At 38.2% G+C, this 17,428-nt stretch overlaps 2 protein-coding genes and 1 long non-coding RNA gene across 3 annotated transcripts; all 3 read right to left on the bottom strand.

Annotated features, from left to right (window-relative positions):
* Positions 1–1,432: 1,432 nt before the first annotated feature.
* On the bottom strand, positions 1,433–2,926 carry LOC121416586. The gene is made up of 2 exons (XR_005970206.1): positions 2,848–2,926; positions 1,433–1,633 (listed from the first exon to the last, which is right to left on the bottom strand). It is a non-coding gene; the product is annotated as an uncharacterized LOC121416586 (long non-coding RNA).
* Positions 2,927–2,943: 17 nt separating this feature from the next.
* LOC121416585 lies at positions 2,944–12,156 on the bottom strand. The gene is made up of 4 exons (XM_041610079.1): positions 12,051–12,156; positions 10,609–10,716; positions 9,254–9,361; positions 2,944–3,135 (listed from the first exon to the last, which is right to left on the bottom strand). Exons 1-4 carry the CDS (start codon positions 12,132–12,134, stop codon positions 2,980–2,982), a joined length of 456 nt encoding a protein of 151 aa, XP_041466013.1. The 5' UTR covers positions 12,135–12,156; the 3' UTR covers positions 2,944–2,979.
* An 843-nt stretch (positions 12,157–12,999) lies between these two features.
* Positions 13,000–16,309, bottom strand: LOC121417686. The gene is made up of 4 exons (XM_041611419.1): positions 16,204–16,309; positions 14,850–14,957; positions 13,494–13,601; positions 13,000–13,026 (listed from the first exon to the last, which is right to left on the bottom strand). Exons 1-4 carry the CDS (start codon positions 16,285–16,287, stop codon positions 13,000–13,002), a joined length of 327 nt encoding a protein of 108 aa, XP_041467353.1. The 5' UTR covers positions 16,288–16,309.
* Positions 16,310–17,428: the final 1,119 nt, after the last annotated feature.

Below are 17,428 nucleotides of genomic sequence, written 5' to 3'. Positions count from 1 at the left end.
GGGGGGGGGCCACCGGCCATTTTCCGGTGTGTGTGTATGTGTCACAAGAGCGGATCCGATTTTCGCCAATAGGGGACGGGGCCCGAAATTATCTTCACCTATATTTTCCCCGATCAGTCACTTCTTAGTTTTATTCTTATAAAACCACATAAACATGTAATAATCTCATAAGCCTTATAAAAAGTGCGAGCGCGAAGTATTTTTTCCTGAAAATTTAATTTTCTGGGCAATGTTGTGTGTGATCCTGAACAAGATTCGTATGTAACTAGATGGTTACTGCAGACGCCAATATATTTAGATAATGCGAGCGCGAAGCGCGAGAATTTTTTTTTGACATTCCGACCTAAAAATTGGTCATTCTAATTTTTGTATTAATAAATGGGATAGGTATGTAACTTAACAATTGATGCGAGCGCGAAGCGCGAGAAGAAGAAAATTGAGATTTTAGACCTAAAAGCGGGACACTCTATTAATATTTTGTAAATCATAAATAGGATTTAGTCAATTGGGTATAATTAATAATGCGATCGTGAATAGTGAGCAGACAATTATTGATATTCTGATGTGAAACTGGATAATTTAAGTACATTTTAAATAAAGAACATGCAGGCTATCGCACATGTTTTAGATTTAGACCTTAGAATCTGGGCATTCTGAATACATTTGTTTAATTGAAAAAACATTATGGAATACACGGAGACAATATGAACTTAGCTAATGTGATCAATGTGACCACGCAGCGCGAGCTTAAAATGCTGATATGTAGACCATAAAACGGACATTTTACAGATCACTTAAATTTGTAAATGAAAAAGAAATGATAAAAGCTCGATGTCCGAGCTAAAATATGAGTTTGAGTTTTTAATTGCGCAAGGAGTGTGAAAACGTCTTCCAGTTTATCACAATATGATCGTGAACCATACTGCAGTGACTGACTCAGATTGTGTGTGCTTTAAGGTAGACAGATCTATGATATATAGTAATGAAAATATGATAACATACTCAATTGATATTGATAATATAACATAATTGACATAAGGGCAACCTGGCCATGCAAGGTGCCACATTAAAGCATTACAAGAAAATTTGAATTTCCTTAATCGCAACAATGTCACTATTTTAATCAAATTGGTAAAATATTGTTCTGATTTAAACAGTTATGATATGGGAATATAAAATACCTTGAGAACTCAGAAGTAATTCTTTAGTTTGAAAAAGAAACATTCCAAGCTTAAAAAATGATCGTGTCAAAATTGATCAAGAATACCCACAAATTAATGATTTAATTGAATGCAAAAGAAACATAGTAATAACTTCAAACATATGGGAAAATACAATGTGTGGAGGTTAGGGTTCACTGAAGCTTGAGATGTGCACGTGGTGTAATCTCAAAAATTAGCGAAAACTTGTGCCAAAGAAACTCTTGTATATGTTTTCACTCTCTTCTACTAAACATGCTAAAGAAGGGTATTTAGTGCATTTTATGTCGGTGTATTTATTTAGGCAAATACATTCACTTGACAAGCGGTTAAATCGTACGGATACGAACAGCTATATGTGAACCAATAGCCACTCCAAATGTTCACATCCACGCAGTCGGTACTCTCGTATGAGCTTGAATCATTAGACCAATCTGAAAAAAAAGTGTAGACAAATAAAAACATAAAGTCTAATCGCCTTAAGAGTTTAATCAAACTATGTTAATGTTGGTATTGTAAAATCGCATGAATGGACAGAACGCTAGCACGAAGTAATACTAAAACCAAAACAGACGAGACTGACGCAGTGGACGCTAAACGACGAGCAGTGATTGGCTGACAAGGTAAACAAATTAGGCTTAGGAAAAGAACACAAAATTAAAAAGAAATACTAAGCCTAACATGGACACCTGACAGCAAATCACAGCTAGTCATTAAGTGTCCATTGTCTCTGTCTGTTTTTATAATCATATTCGTTCCAAAGTTGTGTTTATTATGCTATGATAATTGCATGTTGAAAAGCTAAGTATATCAGGTTTTGAGGATATTTTACGATTTTGTGGTTTCAAACAATTATATATAAGGTGAGAATGAAAATCCGAGCAATATTTTTCCCAAAAAAGAAAAATCATCGCCAAATGTATATGTTTTTGGTCCAAATTTTGCATGTATATTGATAACTCTCTGTTTTATCATAAACATAAACAACTAAATTCATATTATGAGCATTTGACATGAAAGAGGATATAAAGAAGCGAATATTCATTCATGACAGTGTCAATGTATTGATTTGATTAGATAAAGGGCAGATACTTCAAATGTATTAAACGATTATTGCGATAAAACGAGACGAAAAAGCAACCTCCGCGTCTTAGTTAAACTAATTATACTGACTACAATGCGACCGAATATTGCATAGCAGAAACACGCTTTTTCCTAAATTAGGGAACCAAAAATGGTGAATTTTTACAAGGAATAGGCCAAATAAGCAAAAGGAGTTGGTCAATTTCAGCAGCTCCTCGAGGGGGTAGGCTTCGATGTGCCAGGTACTTCTTTATATGTATGTGATAGCGAACCCTACTACCTTGGGAGCTGCTGAAATTAAAGCTACATACCACTTGGAAAAGAAGTATGTTTTTCTCTATCAGCTACATAATTATACAGAAGGGCTAAGACATCGTCAGCTACCCTTTCAGGGGTTCCGACATCACCCCACCCTTTTCCCCCTATCATTCCTATTCTCTTTAAAAATACAATTAAAGGACACCCATTAGGAAAAGGGGATATTTCTACTATACTCTCATTGTTTTGAAACCACAGGAGAAGATAGAATAGATTTTCTCTGTCAGTTGCATACAAAGAAGCTTACTTCGGTAGTCACTTGTGTTTCCGGCTCTGTCTGTGAAGCAAGTAATATCCATGTCAACAACCTGACAGTTCAACCAGTACCACCAAAGGACGGATATGCCGAGTTTGAGAAGATCATACTCTTCCTCGCTCTCTATGAGGAGTAGAGATGGTCCAACTCTGTTTCCGTTTCCGAGTACAACCTCGTCCAGACCGTTACAATAGTCACGCGCACTAGTCCAGTTGGATAGTCGGCCAGCCACTTCCAGAAGACACTTCGTTCCTCCATACACCCATCCGTCTGGACAAACTTAAATATAAGACAAGAAAGAAGATAAAGGCCGTACATAGATTTCCATCATAATTTTTGTTTAACTAGAGTATCATTATTAAATTTGTTATAAATGTAGTGTCAACATTGTTATTCGGCGGTTACGTCACAATACGACATGGATGGACCTAAACCTTAGGCCTATACTCCTAGCATAGGCCCTCATGGTTATTTAAACGTTATTGTCCGTTTCCTGTGTATGAAAAAAGCATGTGTCTCAAATTGCGAGTAAGTAAATCGTTTATGGAAGAATCTGAAAATCTTTGATCATTAAAAACAAAAACTGAAATATGCTGAAAAAGACAAAAATAACGTTTTCAAAGTTAGATAAAATAGCTGGAATGCGAATTCTAACAAGTGGAATGCCTCTGGCCGTCTCACCTGCATCACGCGGTTCAATATAGCAGCAGTGCTGACTTTGAATACTACTCTAACTCGCACAAGATGTTCAGTGATACATGGTTACTCTTATGTCCACTTTTTATGAACTAGACCAATAAACTTACAGAGATATCATGGTTATTCAACAAAAAAACCCAACATGGCCAAAGTTCATTGACCTTACATGACCTTTGACCTTGATCATGTGACCTGAAACTCGAACAGGATGTTCAGTGATACTTGATTACTCTTATGTACAAGTTTCATGAATCAGATCCATAAACTTTCAAAGTTAGGATGGTAATTCAACAGATATACCCAATTCGGCCAAAGTTCATTGACCTTTGACCTTGGTATGTGACCTGAAACGCGCACAGGATGTTCAGTGATACTTGATTACTCTAATGTCCAAGTTTAATGAACTAGACCAATAAACTTTCAAAGTTATGATGGTAATTCAACAGATACCCCCGATTCGGCCAAAGTTCATTGACCCTAAATGACCTTTGACCTTAATCGTGAGACCTGAAACTTGCACAAAATGTTCAGTGATGCTTGATTACTATTATGTCCAAGTTTCATGAATCAGATCCATAAACTTTCAAAGTTATGATGGGAATTCAACAGATATCCCCAATTTGGCCAAAGTTCATTGACCCTAAATGACCTTTGACCTTGGTCATGTGACGTGAAACTCATGCAGGATGTTTAGTGATACTTGATGAACCTTATGTCCAAGTTTCATGAACTAGGTCCATATATTTTCTAAGTTATGATGACATTTCAAAAACTTAACCTCAGGTTAAGATTTCGATGTTGATTCCTCCAACATGGTCTAAGTTCATTGACCCTAAATGACCTTTGACCTTGGTCATGTGACATGAAACTCTGATGGGATGTTTAGTAATACTTGATTAACCTTATGGCCAAGTTTCATGAACTAGGTCCATATACTTTCTAAGTTATGATGTCATTTCAAAAACTTAACCTCAGGTTAAGATTTGATGTTGACGCCGCCGCCGTCGGAAAAGCGGCGCCTATAGTCTCACTTTGCTTCGCAGGTGAGACAATAAAACTACTACCTACCATCCAAAAAAGTTCATTTGAATAAAAACAGAAAACAAACCAAACTTAAGTGTGGATTGAATTAGCGTAGTCAGTGTAAAACCCCTCTGAAATAAAGGTTAAAAAAATCGTCTTCTGCGTTCTTTCGGATACCCCAATTCGTAGGAATTTCGGAGTAAGAAAATATTTGTAAATAAAGCCACCATTCACACGTCTGTTTTATCTTAAATAATCTTTGTTCATGTTCAACAGTAAGTAACAAAAACTAAAATATGTCAAAAATAGAAGTAACTTTTTCAAATTAAACAATTGGAAATGTAAATTTTAGTAAATGGTCTACATACCAGCCCAAAAAAGTTGATTTTACTAGAAACAAAAAATAAACTTAACTTTAGTGTGGATTTAATTAGCATATAGTCAGTGTAAAACCCCTCTTAATGATTTACCTTAAAATGAATGTAGTACGAGGTGTGTGTCAATGTTGGACAAATCAATTAACCTGAGAATCTCATTAAAATCAGTTGTCAAATAAGATTTTCTTTTCTTCTTTTTTACATCATTCACTTACCTGCCACTGCTACATATGTAACAACAGTATGGGTATTGATAATGTGCTTAAGACATGCATTGTATGTATCTAAGCGCTCACGGACTTATTATTACCCCGGCCATCGGATCGAACAGTCATTCCCGGGTATCCATTTAAGTTCTGAGTGGAGAGTAATGTGGATTGACGCCTTACCAACGGACGCTAGCTCACAGTGTGATTCGAACACACGGCACTACCACAAACTGCTTAACTACTTCTTCTACTTTTGAATTTCAATCATTCTGAGCTACACTGCAAAAACTGCGGTTTTGATTTAACACCAACCTGGAATCCATATATGTCCACACCAGAGAAATATTTAAATAATACCCGGGGGAGCACTCGACCAAAAAAAAAGTGGTGGGGTGTGCCGCGGGCGAGACAAAAAACGGGGGCTTGGAGCGGGCTTATTGTAAAAAGGAGGGTCCTCGGAACGGGCTTCGGAACTACAAGTGTTTGTGAAAACGGGGGTCCTTGGAACGGATCGCCAGCGTGTGAGTGCGTATGCATCCTTATGGAACGGTCATGCATGCATGATGCAGCCACTGATCTCTCCCCTACCTGGATGGGAACAATAACGCTGATTGGCCTATTCCGTGTTGAAGCACCGGAAGTTGGTACCTCCGCACGCCGAGTTCCTCCAAAAAGCCAAAATCGGAGTAGAGTCTGGTACACGGCAATAGTGTCAATTCTTAATTATACTTACCAAATCAACTCTTATAACAGCACTTTTCAATGTGAATTTATACCTGATACATAGTTTAAGATGTCGTCCTGTGCCACGTATAATTGCACTTATTGTGACGACCGTGGAAACAGAGAAAATGGGATTACTTTTCACAGATAAGACAAGCTGGTGAACTGCATAGTTGTAGACTTTATGTAGTCCCATGTGCTCAAATACATGTGTGGTAATTCTAAATTACCAGAGCAAGTTTCCAAAACTTTAAAACTCCGGGGGGGGGGGGGTTATCGATTGTTGTGATTTCTCTGGAAGCGTGATGAATTCAAACCATGATTCAAATGAATATTCAGTTTATTAATATTCACAAATGTCACCAAGTTTTATGAGTTTATCAATCATGTTTGGACAGAAGAATATCACGACTGAGACACGAAAATACTGACCGTGTATAGCATGTATTGTGAAACTTAAGTTAAGACTGAAAATCTGCCGTTTCGGAGGAGTTAAAAAAATATTTTTTGCAAGCATAGATCCTGACCGAAATAGACTGATTTTTGGGACAAGGACTGGATCTACAAGGTATTCTGAAAATTATTTATCTTTTATTTGTGAAAATTACAAGCTATAGGTACATGTACGGTATAGGACTAGGAATTTAGGGGGCTTACGTAACTTGTGGCGTGTGAATTTGTGATATTTCTCTGTCAACAATAGATCGAATTATTTTTTCCAAGAACTCTTTTTTTTTAAGTACGTAAAAAAGACATTAAGCTACAGAGACGGATTAACAGACTTCAGAAATTTCACAGAACTTATTTTGAGATGCCGAATGTCTTCAAAGAAAAAATGTCTCGGTGGAGCCAAAAAAAGGGGGGGGGGTTATCAACCAGAAATTTAGGGGGTGACGCAATAAAAATAATCTGACAAGCAAAAAAGGTTATCGACCCAAAATTTAGGAAGGGATGCAAAACAAAAGAAATAATCTGACAAGCATCAAAAAAGGGTTATCAACCAGAATTTCAGGGCGGACCACAACGATTTTAGGGGGTCCACCTGAATTTAAAGGGGATGCAGGAAAAAATTGACAAGCAAAGAGAACAAAAAAAAGTTGTCAACATAAATTTTGGGGGTCTGTCCCCCACCTAAAATTTAGGGGTACAGGACCCCCCCCCCCCCGCTTCCGCTGCCTACAGTGTATATGAACAAACTGGGTAGAGGATAATTGAAGAGGGTCGATCGATGTGACAGAAGGAAAGAGAGAGAGAGAAGGTCAAGTCCACCTCAGAAAAATGTTGATTTGAATCAAAAGAGAAAAATCAGACAAGCACAATGCTGAAAATTTCATTAAAATCTGATGTAAAATAAAAAGTTATGACATTTCAAAGTTTCGCTTATTAAAAAAAAATAGTGATATGAACGAGCCAGTTACATCCAAATGAGAGAGTCAATGATTTTACTCACTATTTCTTTTGTGTTTTATAGTTTGAATTATACAATATTTCAATTTTTACGAATTTGACGTTTAGGACCTCCTTGCCGGAAGCACAAAATGTTAAAATAATGGAATACCAACCGAGATGTGCATAAATTTGTGAAATGAAGCGAAACTTTAAACTGCCATAACTTTCATATTACATCCGATTTTGATGAAATTTTCAGGGTTATGCTTGTTGATTTTTTTTCTTTTTATTCAAATCAAGTTTTTGTTGGGTGTGGACTTGTTCTTTAAAGGGCGAGTCCACCTCATGAAAATGATTATTTGAATAGAGAGAAAAACACACAATAATGCTCAAAATTTAATCAAAATCAGAAATAAAATATGAAAACGATGAATTTTTCGGTGTTACACTTGTTTGAATTTTTTTTTTTTTGGGGGGGGGGGTGGGTAGACTTAAATTAAAGGGGGTTCAAGCCCAGTGTTATAAGCCTTCATAACCTAGAAAGTCCTCGCCATATCGATCCTAAGATGGTTATTTGGAAAACCTCCAAAATACCCCTATACAAGTCAAGGATTTCATCCATTCTTCCGTAGGTGAGAAAAACACCAACCCTTTCAAAATTATGTTTCCGAATTGTATACTGGGAAAGTACCATGGTTTCAAGAAAATTGCGAATTCTAGCACCTTAAATATATGAAGTTTTGTATAAAAAGCAATGAGTGCTTCAGTGTGCAGACAACTAGCGTATCGTTCACAATGCACATGCTAATTGAGCGATCGCGTTCCTTTTGGGGGAACTGGTATGGCGGACAATAGAACTCGCGGGCTTCAAACAAAGGACCCTCCCAGCATATCCAGTTAGGGAAGAGATCAGTGGATGCAGCTAGCGCTGCGCTCGCGCAGAGCTGAGGCGATTGTCGAACAGCGCTCTGCGGCCGCTTTTTACCAAAATTGCAGCTCATTGTATCAGATGAATGCGATCGGAACGGCGTAGCGAAAAATATGCGAAGCTTTAGGGCGGATTTCTTTCTTCTTTTTTCTCTATAAGAAGAAAATGCTATTCTTTGGAGCGGATTTCTTTGTTTTTTTTTCTCAATACGACAAAAATGCTATGCCTTGGAACGGAAATTTGAGTGTAAAAATGGGGTCCCCTCCGCGGCACATACCCACTATGCATTATATACTGAGTGCCCCCCCCCCCCTCCCCCGGGAAACAACACCAGTTTGGGATCAAACCGATGCTGTTTTAATACTAATTGGTGTTGTATAAACACCAATCTGGTGTGTCAGACCAAAACAAAACTGGTACACTTCTCTGGTGTGGACATATCTAGATTCCGGACTGGTGTTAAAAATTAATCAACACTAGAGTTTTTTGCACTGTACTTTTCTCGATGCAACCATCGGTCAATTTATTTCTACCGACCACTGAATATCCCTATAATTATACTGCAGGGGTGGATCCCGAATTCTGAAACAGAGGGTGCAAAATTAGAAAATAAAAAGAAAAAAATCAGGGTGCACAGATTTGTCTTTCCTAGATTTTCCCGTACACTCCAAAAACTCTGGTGTTGATTTAACACCAGTCCGGAATCTATACATGTCCGCACCAGAGAAGTGTAAAACAAAAATTACACCAGTTTCGTTCTGGTCTAACACCAGATAGGTGTTAATACAACACCAATAATTATTAAAACAACATCGGTTTGATTCCAAACTGGTGTTGTTTCAATACTTCTTTGGTGTGGACATAATATTCCGGGCTGGTGTTAAATCAACACCAGAGCTTTTGCAGTGTTAGCAATTATTTTGAATGAATGATTCTTGAAATATTCAGTAGATGGAGCGTGGGCCCCTTGCACACTGCCCGTATCCTCCACTGTTCTACCGTTATTACATTATCTTTTATAAAACAAAAACACCCCCCAAAAAACTCACCAGGCTTCTCACAGTGAATTCCCACATAGCCTCCATGACAGGAACAATTATAGCCACCAAGCTCCTCCAAACATGTCCCTCCATGAAGACAAGGATTGGAGTCACATGCTGTAAACACACACAAAAAAAGTTGTAAAAAACATATATAATAATAATCCTGCCATGACTTGCAGTGTGAACAAGGCGGCGCTAAACTACTTTATCCCCCGCCCATACTGAGGAAGCAACTTATCGTTAAACAATTCCGTTATTGGTGTAGGTTAGACTTGATTTAAAAAATCTACTTTGCGTGTTCTTATAACTTATAATAATAAATTTGAAAAAAAAGGTTCAAAGTTATTGAAATTTTTCATTCTCACTGGTTGATAACAAATTTGTTATAAAAATTGCTTGTAAATAATTATAAATAATAAATTGTGAAATATTGCTTATAAATGATTCTTTATACACTGCAAAAACTAGCGCAGAGCTGAGGCGATTGTCGGACAGCGCTCTGCGGCCGCTTTTCACCAAAATTGCAGCTCATTGTAACAGATCAATGCGATCGGAACGGCGTAGCGAAAACTATGCGAAGCTTTGGGGCGGATTTCTTTGTTCCTTTTCTCAATACGACAAAAATGCTATGAATTGTAACGGAAATTTGAGTGTAAAAATGGGATCCCCTCCGCGGCACATACCCACTATGCATTATATATTGAGTGCCCCACCCCCCGGAAACAACACCAGTTTGGAATCAAACCGATGCTGTTTTGATACTAATTGGTGTTGTATAAACACCAATCTGGTGTGTCAGACCAAAACGAAACTGGTACACTTCTCTGGTGTGGACATATATAGATTCCGGACTGGTGTTAAAAATTAATCAACACCAGAGTTTTTTGCACTGTACTTTTCTCGATGCAACCATCGGTCAATTTATTTCTACCGACCACTGAATATCCCTATAATTATACTGCAGGGGTGGATCCCGAATTCTGAAACAGAGGGTACAAAATTAGAAACTCAGAAAAAAAATCAGGGTGCACAGATTTGTCTTTCCTAGACTTTCCCGCACACTGCAAAAACTCTGCTGTTGATTTAACACCGGTCCGGAATCTACATGTCCGCACCAAAGAAGTGTAAAACAACACCAGTTTCGTTCTGGTCTAACACCAGATTGGTGTGGACATAATATTCCGGGCTGGTGTTAAATCAACACCAGAGCTTTTGCAGTGTTAGCAATTATTTTGAATGAATGATTCTTGAAATATTCAGTAGATAGAGCGTGGGCCCCTTGCACACTGCCCGTATCCTCCACTGTTCTACCGTTATTACATTATCTTTTATAAAACAAAAACACCCCCCAAAAAACTCACCAGGCTTCTCACAGTGAATTCCCACATAGCCTCCATGACAGGAACAATTATAGCCACCAAGCTCCTCCAAACATGTCCCTCCATGAAGACAAGGATTGGAGTCACATGCTGTAAACACACACAAAAAAGTTGTAAAAAACATATATAATAATAATCCTGCCATGACTTGCAGTGTGAACAAGGCGGCGCTAAACTACTTTATCCCCCGCCCATACTGAGGAAGCAACTTATCGTTAAACAATTCCGTTATTGGTGTAGGTTAGACTTGATTTAAAAAATCTTCTTTGCGTGTTCTTATAACTTATAATAATAAATTTGAAAAAAAAGGTTCAAAGTTATTGAAATTTTTCATTCTCACTGGTTGATAACAAATTTGTTATAAAAATTGCTTGTAAATAATTATAAATAATAAATTGTGAAATATTGCTTATAAATGATTCTTTATACACTGCAAAAACTCGCGCAGAGCTGAGGCGATTGTCGGACAGCGCTCTGCGGCCGCTTTTCACCAAAATTGCAGCTCATTGTAAAAGATCAATGCGATCGGAACGGCGTAGCGAAAACTATGCGAAGCTTTGGGGCGGATTTCTTTGTTCCTTTTCTCAATACGACAAAAATGCTATGAATTGGAACGGAAATTTGAGTGTAAAAATGGGATCCCCTCCGCGGCACATACCCACTATGCATTATATACTGAGTGCCCCCCCCCCCCCGGAAACAACACCAGTTTGGAATCAAACCGATGCTGTTTTGATACTAATTGGTGTTGTATAAACACCAATCTGGTGTGTCAGACCAAAACGAAACTGGTACACTTCTCTGGTGTGGACATATCTAGATTCCGGACTGGTGTTAAAAATTAATCAACACCAGAGTTTTTTGCACTGTACTTTTCTCGATGCAACCATCGGTCAATTTATTTCTACCGACCACTGAATATCCCTATAATTATACTGCAGGGTAGGATCCCGAATTCTGAAACAGAGGGTGCAAAATTAGAAAATAAAAAGAAAAAAATCAGGGTGCACAGATTTGTCTTTCCTAGATTTTCCCGTACACTCCAAAAACTCTGGTGTTGATTTAACACCAGTCCGGAATCTATACATGTCCGCACCAGAGAAGTGTAAAACAAAAATTACACCAGTTTCGTTCTGGTCTAACACCAGATAGGTGTTAATACAACACCAATAATTATTAAAACAACATCGGTTTGATTCCAAACTGGTGTTGTTTCAATACTTCTTTGGTGTGGACATAATATTCCGGGCTGGTGTTAAATCAACACCAGAGCTTTTGCAGTGTTAGCAATTATTTTGAATGAATGATTCTTGAAATATTCAGTAGATAGAGCGTGGGCCCCTTGCACACTGCCCGTATCCTCCACTGTTCTACCGTTATTACATTATCTTTTATAAAACAAAAACACCCCCCAAAAAACTCACCAGGCTTCTCACAGTGAATTCCCACATAGCCTCCATGACAGGAACAATTATAGCCACCAAGCTCCTCCACACATGTCCCTCCATGAAGACAAGGATTGGAGTCACATGCTGTAAACACACACAAAAAAAGTTGTAAAAAACATATATAATAATAATCCTGCCATGACTTGCAGTGTGAACAAGGCGGCGCTAAACTACTTTATCCCCCGCCCATACTGAGGAAGCAACTTATCGTTAAACAATTCCGTTATTGGTGTAGGTTAGACTTGATTTAAAAAATCTACTTTGCGTGTTCTTATAACTTATAATAATAAATTTGAAAAAAAAGGTTCAAAGTTATTGAAATTTTTCATTCTCACTGGTTGATAACAAATTTGTTATAAAAATTGCTTGTAAATAATTATAAATAATAAATTGTGAAATATTGCTTATAAATGATTCTTTATACACTGCAAAAACTCGCGCAGAGCTGAGGCGATTGTCGGACAGCGCTCTGCGGCCGCTTTTCACCAAAATTGCAGCTCATTGTAACAGATCAATGCGATCGGAACGGCGTAGCGAAAACTATGCGAAGCTTTGGGGCGGATTTCTTTGTTCCTTTTCTCAATACGACAAAAATGCTATGAATTGGAACGGAAATTTGAGTGTAAAAATGGGATCCCCTCCGCGGCACATACCCACTATGCATTATATACTGAGTGCCCCCCCACCCCCGGAAACAACACCAGTTTGGAATCAAACCGATGCTGTTTTGATACTAATTGGTGTTGTATAAACATCAATCTGGTGTGTCAGACCAAAACGAAACTGGTACACTTCTCTGGTGTGGACATATCTAGATTCCGGACTGGTGTTAAAAATTAATCAACACCAGAGTTTTTTGCACTGTACTTTTCTCGATGCAACCATCGGTCAATTTATTTCTACCGACCACTGAATATCCCTATAATTATACTGCAGGGTAGGATCCCGAATTCTGAAACAGAGGGTGCAAAATTAGAAAATAAAAATAAAAAAATCAGGGTGCACAGATTTGTCTTTCCTAGATTTTCCCGTACACTCCAAAAACTCTGGTGTTGATTTAACACCAGTCCGGAATCTATACATGTCCGCACCAGAGAAGTGTAAAACAAAAATTACACCAGTTTCGTTCTGGTCTAACACCAGATAGGTGTTAATACAACACCAATAATTATTAAAACAACATCGGTTTGATTCCAAACTGGTGTTGTTTCAATACTTCTTTGGTGTGGACATAATATTCCGGGCTGGTGTTAAATCAACACCAGAGCTTTTGCAGTGTTAGCAATTATTTTGAATGAATGATTCTTGAAATATTCAGTAGATGGAGCGTGGGCCCCTTGCACACTGCCCGTATCCTCCACTGTTCTACCGTTATTACATTATCTTTTATAAAACAAAAACACCCCCCAAAAAACTCACCAGACTTCTCACAGTGAATTCCCACATAGCCTCCATGACAGGAACAATTATAGCCACCAAGCTCCTCCACACATGTCCCTCCATGAAGACAAGGATTGGAGTCACATGCTGTAAACACACACAAAAAAAGTTGTAAAAAACATATATAATAATAATCCTGCCATGACTTGCAGTGTGAACAAGGCGGCGCTAAACTACTTTATCCCCCGCCCATACTGAGGAAACAACTTATCGTTAAACAATTCCGTTATTGGTGTAGGTTAGACTTGATTTAAAAAATCTACTTTGCGTGTTCTTATAACTTATAATAATAAATTTGAAAAAAAAAGGTTCAAAGTTATTGAAATTTTTCATTCTCACTGGTTGATAACAAATTTGTTATAAAAATTGCTTGTAAATAATTATAAATAATAAATTGTGAAATATTGCTTATAAATGATTCTTTATACACTGCAAAAACTAGCGCAGAGCTGAGGCGATTGTCGGACAGCGCTCTGCGGCCGCTTTTCACCAAAATTGCAGCTCATTGTAACAGATCAATGCGATCGGAACGGCGTAGCGAAAACTATGCGAAGCTTTGGGGCGGATTTCTTTGTTCCTTTTCTCAATACGACAAAAATGCTATGAATTGTAACGGAAATTTGAGTGTAAAAATGGGATCCCCTCCGCGGCACATACCCACTATGCATTATATATTGAGTGCCCCACCCCCCGGAAACAACACCAGTTTGGAATCAAACCGATGCTGTTTTGATACTAATTGGTGTTGTATAAACACCAATCTGGTGTGTCAGACCAAAACGAAACTGGTACACTTCTCTGGTGTGGACATATATAGATTCCGGACTGGTGTTAAAAATTAATCAACACCAGAGTTTTTTGCACTGTACTTTTCTCGATGCAACCATCGGTCAATTTATTTCTACCGACCACTGAATATCCCTATAATTATACTGCAGGGGTGGATCCCGAATTCTGAAACAGAGGGTACAAAATTAGAAACTCAGAAAAAAAATCAGGGTGCACAGATTTGTCTTTCCTAGACTTTCCCGCACACTGCAAAAACTCTGCTGTTGATTTAACACCGGTCCGGAATCTACATGTCCGCACCAAAGAAGTGTAAAACAACACCAGTTTCGTTCTGGTCTAACACCAGATTGGTGTGGACATAATATTCCGGGCTGGTGTTAAATCAACACCAGAGCTTTTGCAGTGTTAGCAATTATTTTGAATGAATGATTCTTGAAATATTCAGTAGATAGAGCGTGGGCCCCTTGCACACTGCCCGTATCCTCCACTGTTCTACCGTTATTACATTATCTTTTATAAAACAAAAACACCCCCCAAAAAACTCACCAGGCTTCTCACAGTGAATTCCCACATAGCCTCCATGACAGGAACAATTATAGCCACCAAGCTCCTCCACACATGTCCCTCCATGAAGACAAGGATTGGAGTCACATGCTGTAAACACACACAAAAAAGTTGTAAAAAACATATATAATAATAATCCTGCCATGACTTGCAGTGTGAACAAGGCGGCGCTAAACTACTTTATCCCCCGCCCATACTGAGGAAGCAACTTATCGTTAAACAATTCCGTTATTGGTGTAGGTTAGACTTGATTTAAAAAATCTACTTTGCGTGTTCTTATAACTTATAATAATAAATTTGAAAAAAAAGGTTCAAAGTTATTGAAATTTTTCATTCTCACTGGTTGATAACAAATTTGTTATAAAAATTGCTTGTAAATAATTATAAATAATAAATTGTGAAATATTGCTTATAAATGATTCTTTATACACTGCAAAAACTAGCGCAGAGCTGAGGCGATTGTCGGACAGCGCTCTGCGGCCGCTTTTCACCAAAATTGCAGCTCATTGTAACAGATCAATGCGATCGGAACGGCGTAGCGAAAACTATGCGAAGCTTTGGGGCGGATTTCTTTGTTCCTTTTCTCAATACGACAAAAATGCTATGAATTGTAACGGAAATTTGAGTGTAAAAATGGGATCCCCTCCGCGGCACATACCCACTATGCATTATATATTGAGTGCCCCACCCCCCGGAAACAACACCAGTTTGGAATCAAACCGATGCTGTTTTGATACTAATTGGTGTTGTATAAACACCAATCTGGTGTGTCAGACCAAAACGAAACTGGTACACTTCTCTGGTGTGGACATATATAGATTCCGGACTGGTGTTAAAAATTAATCAACACCAGAGTTTTTTGCACTGTACTTTTCTCGATGCAACCATCGGTCAATTTATTTCTACCGACCACTGAATATCCCTATAATTATACTGCAGGGGTGGATCCCGAATTCTGAAACAGAGGGTACAAAATTAGAAACTCAGAAAAAAAATCAGGGTGCACAGATTTGTCTTTCCTAGACTTTCCCGCACACTGCAAAAACTCTGCTGTTGATTTAACACCGGTCCGGAATCTACATGTCCGCACCAAAGAAGTGTAAAACAACACCAGTTTCGTTCTGGTCTAACACCAGATTGGTGTGGACATAATATTCCGGGCTGGTGTTAAATCAACACCAGAGCTTTTGCAGTGTTAGCAATTATTTTGAATGAATGATTCTTGAAATATTCAGTAGATAGAGCGTGGGCCCCTTGCACACTGCCCGTATCCTCCACTGTTCTACCGTTATTACATTATCTTTTATAAAACAAAAACACCCCCCAAAAAACTCACCAGGCTTCTCACAGTGAATTCCCACATAGCCTCCATGACAGGAACAATTATAGCCACCAAGCTCCTCCACACATGTCCCTCCATGAAGACAAGGATTGGAGTCACATGCTGTAAACACACACAAAAAAAGTTGTAAAAAACATATATAATAATAATCCTGCCATGACTTGCAGTGTGAACAAGGCGGCGCTAAACTACTTTATCCCCCGCCCATACTGAGGAAACAACTTATCGTTAAACAATTCCGTTATTGGTGTAGGTTAGACTTGATTTAAAAAATCTACTTTGCGTGTTCTTATAACTTATAATAATAAATTTGAAAAAAAAAGGTTCAAAGTTATTGAAATTTTTCATTCTCACTGGTTGATAACAAATTTGTTATAAAAATTGCTTGTAAATAATTATAAATAATAAATTGTGAAATATTGCTTATAAATGATTCTTTATACACTGCAAAAACTCGCGCAGAGCTGAGGCGATTGTCGGACAGCGCTCTGCGGCCGCTTTTCACCAAAATTGCAGCTCATTGTAAAAGATCAATGCGATCGGAACGGCGTAGCGAAAACTATGCGAAGCTTTGGGGCGGATTTCTTTGTTCCTTTTCTCAATACGACAAAAATGCTATGAATTGGAACGGAAATTTGAGTGTAAAAATGGGATCCCCTCCGCGGCACATACCCACTATGCATTATATACTGAGTGCCCCCCACCCCCGGAAACAACACCAGTTTGGAATCAAACCGATGCTGTTTTGATACTAATTGGTGTTGTATAAACACCAATCTGGTGTGTCAGACCAAAACGAAACTGGTACACTTCTCTGGTGTGGACATATCTAGATTCCGGACTGGTGTTAAAAATTAATCAACACCAGAGTTTTTTGCACTGTACTTTTCTCGATGCAACCATCGGTCAATTTATTTCTACCGACCACTGAATATCCCTATAATTATACTGCAGGGTAGGATCCCGAATTCTGAAACAGAGGGTGCAAAATTAGAAAATAAAAAGAAAAAAATCAGGGTGCACAGATTTGTCTTTCCTAGATTTTCCCGTACACTCCAAAAACTCTGGTGTTGATTTAACACCAGTCCGGAATCTATACATGTCCGCACCAGAGAAGTGTAAAACAAAAATTACACCAGTTTCGTTCTGGTCTAACACCAGATAGGTGTTAATACAACACCAATAATTATTAAAACAACATCGGTTTGATTCCAAACTG

Source organism: Lytechinus variegatus, chromosome 6, assembly GCF_018143015.1.
Source record: "Lytechinus variegatus isolate NC3 chromosome 6, Lvar_3.0, whole genome shotgun sequence".
Taxonomy (NCBI): domain Eukaryota; kingdom Metazoa; phylum Echinodermata; class Echinoidea; order Temnopleuroida; family Toxopneustidae; genus Lytechinus; species Lytechinus variegatus.
The sequence above is the reverse complement of the archived record's forward strand: the minus strand, read 5'-3'. Positions and strand labels throughout refer to the sequence as shown.

Coding starts and splice junctions, on each gene's coding strand:
- LOC121416585 (XM_041610079.1), bottom strand. CDS start 12,134: ATGGAGGGACATGTGTGGAGGAGCTTGGTGGCTATAATTGTTCCTGTC. Junction 10,717..12,050: donor AATTCACTGTGAGAAGCCTG/GTGAGTTTTTTG, acceptor GTGTGTTTACAG/CATGTGACTCCAATCCTTGT. Junction 9,362..10,608: donor AATTCACTGTGAGAAGCCTG/GTGAGTTTTTTG, acceptor GTGTGTTTACAG/CATGTGACTCCAATCCTTGT.
- LOC121417686 (XM_041611419.1), bottom strand. CDS start 16,287: ATGGAGGGACATGTGTGGAGGAGCTTGGTGGCTATAATTGTTCCTGTC. Junction 14,958..16,203: donor AATTCACTGTGAGAAGCCTG/GTGAGTTTTTTG, acceptor GTGTGTTTACAG/CATGTGACTCCAATCCTTGT. Junction 13,602..14,849: donor AATTCACTGTGAGAAGCCTG/GTGAGTTTTTTG, acceptor GTGTGTTTACAG/CATGTGACTCCAATCCTTGT.